General features: G+C 43.6%; 2 protein-coding genes and 1 pseudogene across 2 annotated transcripts; 2 read left to right on the plus strand and 1 right to left on the minus strand.

Moving 5' to 3' along the window:
- The first annotated feature begins 1360 nt into the window (after positions 1–1360).
- On the plus strand, positions 1361–5392 carry LOC120690934 (acyl carrier protein 3, mitochondrial-like). Its single transcript, XM_039973852.1, has 4 exons — positions 1361–1755; positions 3854–4742; positions 4814–4887; positions 4972–5392. Exons 1-2 carry the CDS (start codon positions 1525–1527, stop codon positions 4049–4051), a joined length of 429 nt encoding a protein of 142 aa, XP_039829786.1. The 5' UTR covers positions 1361–1524; the 3' UTR covers positions 4052–4742; positions 4814–4887; positions 4972–5392.
- Positions 4519–5412, plus strand: LOC120690935. Its single transcript, XM_039973853.1, has 3 exons — positions 4519–4742; positions 4821–4887; positions 4972–5412. The coding sequence occupies exons 1-3, from the start codon at positions 4607–4609 to the stop codon at positions 5114–5116; spliced, it is 348 nt and encodes a 115-aa protein (XP_039829787.1). The 5' UTR covers positions 4519–4606; the 3' UTR covers positions 5117–5412.
- A 100-nt stretch (positions 5413–5512) lies between these two features.
- LOC120690933 lies at positions 5513–7565 on the minus strand (annotated as a pseudogene).
- Between the last annotated feature and the right edge of the window lie 2094 nt (positions 7566–9659).

A 9659-nucleotide genomic window follows, 5' to 3' on the forward strand; every position in this document is an offset into this window, starting at 1 on the left:
GGAGCAATCCATGGCAATCCGGTTGAGTTCTGCATGGCATCGAAAGTTGCAAACGCCTGCGCTGTACGTATCCTGTATGTTAGTCTTGTTTGAGAGCAAAGCTAATAATACTGTCGGATGCTGACGGTAGAGATTCTTATATTACTATCTTGCAGCCTATCTTTCAACTAACTTGTATACTAGTTAGTTCTTCATCGTTAATATAAAGTTAACATATTTTTCTCACAAATTTTTTTAATTTTTGTGTTCAAATCGGCTGCAAACTTACAATCCACTTCTTCTCTCATTTGCTCACTGCTCTTTTCTCCATCTCAGAATTTAGCTGCGGTGCTGCAGTGCTGCTGCTGCTGATCATGTATTTCATTCACAGGTGCTGCAGTGCTGCTGCAGCGCTGCTGCAGCTGACCATGTACCAAATTCAGGGGTAACATTTTCTCTCTCGGGACTCGAGCCCAAAGGAGACCGACCAGGCCGAAGAGCCCAAACATGTCGAATTATTTGGGCCTTGACCGTTCATCCCATTCATTCTCCACGACTTACTACTTGTGTGAATGGGCTTACGGTCTTCTCACTTCTCAGCATGTGAACTGCGCATGTCCGCATCCGTTTCATACTGCCACCGTACTTTCGTATTCTCGCAGTTCAACAATCCGACCCCATCCACAGCAACATACTGACAGAGTAACAGCATGCTTCCAGTAACCAGTTCATATACCGCGTACCACTGCTACTGCTATTTGGCTATGTTTGGTTTTCACGCGCTACTCACGCTACAAAAATAATCTTGCAGGCATAGAGCACCAAACGAAATTTATTTGCAAAACCTTTTTATATATGGGTGCAACTTTGCGCGACGAATCCAATGACAGTAATTAATCCACGATTGGCTACAGTAACGCTACAGTAACCATCCTCTAATCGTGCGGTCAAAGACACCATTAGATTCATCTCGCGAAGTAGCGCAGGGGTTGTGGAGTTAGTTTTGCAAACTACCTTCATTTAATACATGTAATTAATAGTCAAAATTAACTACAGTAGCTTGTGCTACAAAACCAAATATAACATCCCCATGCCCCTTACTAGTAAACAAACACAAAATAGACTACACTAAAGAAAAAGCAAAAGAAGAAAAAAACTGAGATTCGGCAAAGAAAACAAGCTGAAGAAAACCTACCTTGGCCCATTACATAGCTGGTGCGACCACACATACAATCCTGGGCTGAAAGTTAAACCCCCGTCGCGTGGGCCCGTTGGTCAAAATGAACGAGGTCCAGCCGCCCCGCCGAGAGGAAGAAGCATCGGGCCTTGGGCTTCACGATCAGGCCCAAAATCACATTCACAATTTGCCCCGGCCTCCTTGCCGTCGTCACCGCCAGGCTCCAGCTTCCACCGCGACGCGAGCCGCCCGTGAGAGAATCCGCCGCCGCCGCCGCCTTCCCTTTTGCTGCCGGCTGCCGCGGCTTCCAAACTCTTCTTCTTACTTGCCTCCACCATTCCATCGTCTATCTATCTATCTAGCGCGAGATGCACGCGGTGCGAGCCCTTGTGCTGCAGCACCTGCGGCTCCGCGCGCCGCCCTCCGTCGCTGCCCGTGGAGGCGGCCCGGGGCCGGCGGCGGTGGCGCGGTGCTGGTTCGCGCGGGGGATGAGCGCGCCGGCGGACGGCGGCGGAGACGGCGGCTCCGGCTTCGAGAGCGCCGTCAGGGCGCGCGTCGTCGAGCTGGTCAGGAAGTTCGACAAGATCGACGCCGACAAGGTGGGGCTCCTGCCTCTGCTATGCTAGCATCATCGTCCTTTTTTCTCTCTCTCTTTCTTCATGAGTGTCTTTGCTCCTGCCTCCTGCACTCCCCGTTTGTGCAATAATTGAATGGAATGGAGACATAATGGATGTCAGTGCTTACATCAATAGTCCAATACATCCTAGTTTTGCTAGGATGGTAGTTGTAATCGTTGAAAGCAACAATAAGATTACCGTCAAAAGATTGTTTCTATCCAATGCCCTTACGATACATAATGATGCTAGCGAATTTATCACTTGTGGCCTCGTGGGTGTTGCTAATTCCTGCTTACTTAGATTGGCATGGGTGTGTTGATATTTCGTATTCTGGTCATACAGCAGTGAGTGGCATTCAAGAATGAAATGTCATGGTTATCGCATGAAGCATTGGGGCTGAGCTTTTGGAACAATTCTTAATAAAAGGAGAAAGGGAGCTGAAATGGACTCATAGCTAACTCTATAATACAGAACTGAGTAGCTAGAATGGATTATGGGTAATGATATGCTAACACCCTTTTCAGTTCAAGAAAGATGCCTCTAACAATCTGGTTTCTGTGAAGTAATGTTGTTATCAGTGATTGGATGCATGCGTCTTTTGCATTTGTAACCTGATCCGTGTTTTGAGAATAGCCAGAACATGATTGAGGAAATCATGCCTTTGGTGAACTTGCTTAAAGTTTTCTTTATTAGATATTGTACATTTTTTCGGACTAAATAATGTTGTATAGAAAAATTAAATTGGTCAGGATTAGAATAGGAAACTTTCACTTCTGCCTGCCAGAAACTGATTGATGCCTCCATTTCCCTTGAAATTGAGCATGTCAGAAATCAGCATAGCTCTTCTTAATTGAAAGGCAGAACTCCTGCCACTTTCTTTCGAAAACAAATGATACAATAAGCGAACAATTTCAAAAAAGAAATCAGCATAGCTGCTGATAAGTAATGTCAGTACAAAATTTTGTGTATCCTAATTGAGACTGATGCATTTGTCTTGTAGCAAGTACCATGAAATTACTTTCCTTTAGCTTGATAAAATGATACAAATGATCAAAAGGGGTCATGACTAGCTCTTCTTTAGTCATATTTTGCTCTTATGCGCTGTGATATTTTCTGTGAATCTGCAGCAAAATTTTAAGTTATGATGTTCCATTCCATCTCTTGTCTGAATTAGCTGGATATCCAATTCACTGAGTGTAACAGAACACATTCTAGTGGAAATGGAAGTGTAAGGAGCATACAAATAGATCGTCACCCTCTGTCACATATTATTTCCATAATGTCATGCATGGATATTCTCTGTAATTGCCTGACCATTGCAAGTAGAGATAAAGTCCTAAAAGCTTGTATTATAATATATGCAGAATCATCTTTTAGATAGGCTATCTTCAAAACTTTTAACTCGAAAATGTAATCAAAGATGACTTGGCCCTTCGGCAACATCATAAGTTGTTGCCTAACCTGTTTAAATCCAAGACCTAGATTGAGAAGAGCAGCATTGCAACTCTTAGCCAACAGTACTGGATCTCTCCACATACTTAGGTTCGTGAGAGCGTGTGTAGGAATAAAAAGAGCACATGGAGGAAGCAATGATGATTCATGACAGCTTAAGTATGTAACAATGGTTGACAATGTTAAGAGTGTTTACCATAGGAGTTTCTTAATTGCTGTTTTGTTTGTTAACTGCTTTCAAAAGTAAAAGCACTAGCGAAGGGGTTCACGGCGCAGTGGCAAAGGCCACTGGTTGGAGTGCTCCCACCCAGGGTTCAAATCCTGGGTGCTGCACCTTTATGCTTTGAGGGCTTCCCTTAGAGTTTTCTATCAAACAAAAAAAAGTAAAAGCACTAATCAGTTTTAGAGAACATATTTATGATTATGTTGTTTTGCAAGTGGTACAGACAATGACACCTAATTCCTCTTTAAGTGGGTTTAAACTACCCGTAATACTAATACAGATGATAGGCCATGGAAAATTAGCATTCGCCTATTAAACAGCTCTACAAATTGTACATCAACTGCAGTATCATTGTATTGTTTGCGTCTATGCTCTGGCTCACATTTGCTGTGTAAATTCTTGCAGGTGACTGAGACGGCAGATTTCCAAAAGGACCTGAGCTTGGACAGCTTAGATCGGGTGGAGCTTGTTATGGCTTTTGAGCAAGAGTTCTCCATCGAGATCCCAGATGACAAGGCTGATAAGCTTACCTGCTGTGCAGATGTTGCAAAATATATCATATCGGAATCCCAATCCAGTAATAAAGTTGCTGGTAGCTCCTGAGGTGCAAACGAAAGCGGTTGCAAAGCCCTTTTTTCTTGTTAAATGGACGAATTTATGCTGTCTCATTTTAATTGTTTTGCCAGTATGAAAAAAAATGCTATTCCGATTTCTCATATGGTTATGTTTTGTGAGAATCGTTTAGCCAGGTCGCGTTTGTTACCCGGGAAGGTTTTTTTTGTGCTGATCACGTTTGAAACATTTTGCTAATCAGAATACTGAAATCAATCAATTTAAGTTAATGTTTTCTGTTCTATTAAGAATGGAAAAGAAATGAAGCATTCCTACTGCAGTGAGCACTTTGGCTTCTTCTGTCTGCCATTTAGAATCTTTCCGATTTGTGATATTGTCAGCCTTCAACTGGATGGCATGAGAGGTGGTGCCATATGGCTGGACCACGTCACCGCAACCTGTGAACCTTGGCCTGTGCTTTGGAAGAGAATGAGCCAGGATAGCACCCGCCTTATCCTGTCCTCTTGGACGCCGTCACATGCACGACTACATCATGTGATGCTCGCGGGGTAGGAAAGTTCTTTTCTCTTCCACACCAGCCCAGCCATGGCCAAGGTAGCTCCCTCCCTCCTCGCCGTCGGCAGCGGCGCTGCCTTCACTGCCCAGCCATCGCCCAGGAAAGGTGCCAGTTTGTTCCGTGATCGCGTCATCAGCAGGCGTGCCAGGATATCAGCTAAGCTTGGTATGGTTCCTCAATCCTCCCTTGCTCTTTTACTTTTGCTCTGAGAAACAAGGCTGATTGGGAGAGTGAAGCACCTAGGTGGAGATGGGGAGCTGAAGCCTCCAGGCAAGAAGAAGTTCATCACCAGGGATGAGGAGCCTGAACAGTAAGTTTATGCAACCCTGCCTTCTCAAAGCAGCCTGTGAGCTGTGACTGATTCACTCACTCCATGTGGGATGATGGAATGCAGGTACTGGCAGACTGCAGGGGAGAGGGAGGGTGAGAACCCCATGAAGACGCCCCTGCCCTACATCATCATCTTCGGCATGTCCACCCCCTTCGTCATCCTCGCCATCGCCTTTGCCAATGGCTGGATCAAGGTCCCTGTACGATGAAACCATGTCATCGCGATCAAATTTTCGAAGCTTCCAGCAAAACACCTTAGCACTTCCTGCATCCTCTCCAGTGAGAGCCCTGCAAGTTTTTACCTTCATAGAGATGAAGAGTCAATGCTTTGTAATCTTCCGTTCTTCACACAAGATGAGGTTTGTACCATCAGCAGTTGACAGGAACAGTCACATGTCCAACTATGTCTTGGTTTCCGGTAGACCTCAACTGATTCTGCTATACAAATAGCATATACTGTATCTAAAATAAGCTAATGTTCAGTCCATGCCGTGTTCAAGGTCAATGAATTGCCCGGAAGAGGTGTAAAAGGATGACTATTGATCAAGATGCAGCTGGGGTAGCAACAGCTACAGAAAAATAACCAAGATAAACAAACGAGAACGGAAAATACATCCCAGTGTGATTTTGTGTACAAAGATTTCAAGTGTACCCAGACTTACATGTCACAGATCTACTTATGCAACTGCCAGTTTCTCCATTGCAAACCACGCATGAAAGGATATACACATAATTGGAAATTCGTTGGAAATCAGACTTGGAAATTGAACCCACAGAATTTCAACACCATGGAGAACGACAGAGCTCGGATGAATTACACCCCAGGAAACATGTTTCTTTCATCTATTAGTCGATCATGAGTATCTATTATTGGGGAATAGCTCCCATATTGCAGTTTATCAACCTTTAGGTAAACGCGGCATCATTTGCCAGTCACCTAGTTGGTTTTCTAACAAATTCAGATTCATGACAGTGTGGATCAAGCCAATCACGAGGAGAGCTCCTTGGTATGCTGGTACCAGTTGCCCTGGCGCCCATCAACTCCCTGAGGCTCTCCACCTTGTTCTCCTGAGCGTTGCCAGTGAATTTCCTATCTGCTTCCTTCAGCTTGTTCCTGAACCGCTGCTTACGGCCAACGGTGTTCAGCTCTTGCTGCTTTACTTGAGATGGTGAAGCTCCATGAGGTCCCAAGTATATCTTCTCATCTTTTGCCTGCTCAAGTATGAATTTACATCTCCATGAAACAACAAAAATCAATGGACCAGTGCTTCATAAAGGTCAAACCTTGTTGTAAAAGGGGCATAGAACAGACTAAAATCTTGACAAATAGTTTCAGACAAGTAAATCTTATGAAAAGAGTTCAGAAAAGCATTCCAGAACATACCTGTAGAGGTTCAGGATCTTTTGCTGCTGGGATACTAGGCTCAATCACATCATTATCTTGAGTGAGCAAATTAGGAACAACATATCCATCTGCATCTGTGATTGCACATTTAAAATTATATAAGGATGTGTAAAATAGCAGCAGTGCGATTACATGGAGCTCAGCAAAGAATGTAATTCATGGACTACAACTACCTTACATATCACAATCTGAGATTCAGACAACTAAATTGTAGTTACATATAACAAACAACAACCCCAAGTCATACGTTGGTAAGATTTATACCATTCGTTTTTCATTCAATGAAGTTCGTAGTTTGCCTGAGTTGGTTCCTAACCTCATGTCCTTTTATATATCATAGTTTAACCATGCAATCCAAAAAATATCTAAGTAAAGAAAGGGTTAATATCCATTTGAAGTTCCTCGAGTAAGTAAAGTAGTTGGTCCAATAGAAACAGGTTGCGCAGTTCAATCCAACAGGGAAACAGATGAAAGCAAAGAGAAGCAATTCATAGGAAATTGACTCTTGAGTTGAATAACTAATGCAGAATCAGCAAAGGAAGGCATATACTCTGCTGAAATTTGTCATGCATAGTCTTGGTTTGATCAAGCAGGAAAAGTAGGTGAAATTCACAGTTTATTTCCTTGAAAATGGCAAATGTCCTCGCAGTTTATAACCCTAGGTCATTAGGTCCCTGGCATGTCGCTTTTACCACCTGAAAAAAAAAATCCTCTAATTGATTCCGCACACGCGCTTCAAATGGCCGCTAGTTTGGATTCTACCCCCAGTGACCCACATCTTACTGAATTACAATCATCAGACTTTTTCCCAAAATAGAACTAGCATGCTTGCACAACGTCTCAGGAAATCCCTCAACACCAACAAAATTCCGACCACAAGGATGGGCGCCTTACCAGCCAGAGGTAGGTCATCCCACCATCTATACTACACCATCCGTCCCTCAAAATTTGTCTACTCATGCCATGGAAAAACCACCCGCACCTGAAGCTAGCTACCGGTAAGCAAGCACGGCAAGAGACGAGGGCGCGTCACGGTTACTCACCCCACTCGTCTTCCTCGTCGGCGTCCGCAAGCCCCAAGCTGCGGGGCAGCCTCCGCCGGCGAGGGGGAAGGCGCGGCCATGGCGGTCCGCGAGGTGACGAGCCGGAGCCGCCTCGGCGGGGGGATGGATGGATCCCCCTCTTGCCTGGGTTTGGATTGCCGCTGCCCGCTGCGCTCTCTCGCCGGCTCTCCGCTTCACTTCGAATCTTCTTCCGGTCTTCCCTTGGGCGTTGGGAATCGATTCCGGCGTCTGGTCCCCCACCCCCACCAGGAAAGACGTCGGCGCAGCAGAGAGGGCCAAGGCAGGCTTTTCTGTGGGCTACTGGGCCCATTGAAGAAGTTCCTGCTGCTTTCGCTGTCAAGGCCCATGTAAGCATGCTATTTTGGGCCATCTACATTGAAGCTACAAGCTACTGACGGCCCTGCCCGATGAGTGGGAAGTCGTCGCCGCTTCAGGCGGCCTGCAAGGCCCAACGAAGACCAACTATTAATGCAACTTTCGGATGGGATTCTATAGTTTCTTTAGCGATATACTCTTAATTGTTTCTGTATACGCCTTTTTCTCAGAAGGTCAGCTAGTAGCTAGGGGGAGGATTGGCCACGCAGTTTGCCGGCACGGGGGGCTTGGGATTGTAGAGAAATATTAATTATTTTTTCATATAATAATAGTATACAATACCGTTGCAATTTTAAAAGGAAAAAGTCCAAATTACTACCTTGAACTATGACCAAAGTCCAAATAACCCTCTAAACTATGTTTTAGTTTATTTTACCCCCTAAACTGTATCATTTGTTACAATTTACTCCTTGATGGAATTTCTCTTTTTTATTTCTCCACACACAAGTGGAATCTTAAGTTGGTTTTTTACAGGATGATAGAGGACATCATAATGTATTTTAGAAAAATATATCATCATTTTTTTCATCATTCTTTGATAGAGTAAGATATTTACTAATAAATTCATTCTTGAAATTCAAAATATATAAAACATATTGATGAAAAATTCATAATATATTTTATTAAAATGCATTGTGATGTCCACTACTACCATGCAAAATTTTAAATTAAGATTCAATTTATATGTGGTGGAATAAAAAGAACAAATTTCGTTAAGGGGTAAAATGAACCAAATGACATTGTTTAAGGGGTAAAACGAACCAAAACATAGTTTAGGGGGTTATTCAGACTTTGGTTATACTTGGGGAGTAATTTGGACTTTTTCAATTTAAAAAAGGGTTGGTTCATAAAGGAGGTGTGTCTTGTTTATACTGCTAAAGCGCCCAGACGTCCAACGTTCGGACCTAACATCGAACGGTAGTTTGCAGCGAAAATTCCTGCCACAACATGCGTAAGTGTTGCATGCAACATGTAATTTTTTTGCAACATTTTAAAGTAACATATGCAACATCAAAGACTAACGCATGTAATGTAAACAATCAACATTTGCAACATTGAAAATACATATACGAAAAACTTCTTTCTTAGCCATCCGTTGATGATGAAAAACCCATCGCAACATCGGCGTCATGTTGCATGCAACGTTCAATCTTGTGTTGACCAAAACACTCATTGCAATATCATAAATTGTCACTTGCAACATCACGAAATCACAACTTTAACATGACAAAATCCCGTTTGCAACATGTTGCCACTAAGAGCTGTAACACCCGAGTGTTAAACTTGGGATTAACTAGTTACTTAGTGACTTAATTCGTTCGTTGCAAACCGAGTCACAAATCGAATCAAAACTCAATTTCATTTCCTGGAGTCGGGGTGAACCCGGATACTCCGGATTTCAATCCGGAAATTCCGGATTTGCCCGGATACTCCGGATTTTCTTCCGGATAGTCCGGACCTGGAGTTCTATATCACGTATTTTGGTCCTTTCACTGTTTCCAAATGGTAACACACTCCCTTATTCTCTCTTTCTCTCCTCCTCACGAGCCCTCACTCTCCCCTATGCCCTAGATTCAAATCCACCACCTCAAATCCATCTCAAGGCCAAGGGAACCTCAAATCATCGTGAAAGACTCCCTTCCTTATGTGTTCCACCTTGGGGTGGCTTTATTTTCAAGTTCTTTGGGCAAGAAAGGCGGGCTCAAGGTATGTAAGCTAGGGCTAAATGGATTGATCATTCTAGGATGTTTTAAGCGATTTCTTTTGGGTCAATCATCTCCATACGAGTCCCTCTACTAGGGTCTAGAAGGGTTTCGATTTTTGTAGGTTGGTTTTGCTAGGAATCAGAGTTTCAGTTTTTGGGCGAAAACTGTGAAGAACCCGGATACTCCGGGTATTAACCCGGAC

This window comes from Panicum virgatum, chromosome 9N (assembly GCF_016808335.1).
Source record: "Panicum virgatum strain AP13 chromosome 9N, P.virgatum_v5, whole genome shotgun sequence".
Classification (NCBI taxonomy): domain Eukaryota; kingdom Viridiplantae; phylum Streptophyta; class Magnoliopsida; order Poales; family Poaceae; genus Panicum; species Panicum virgatum.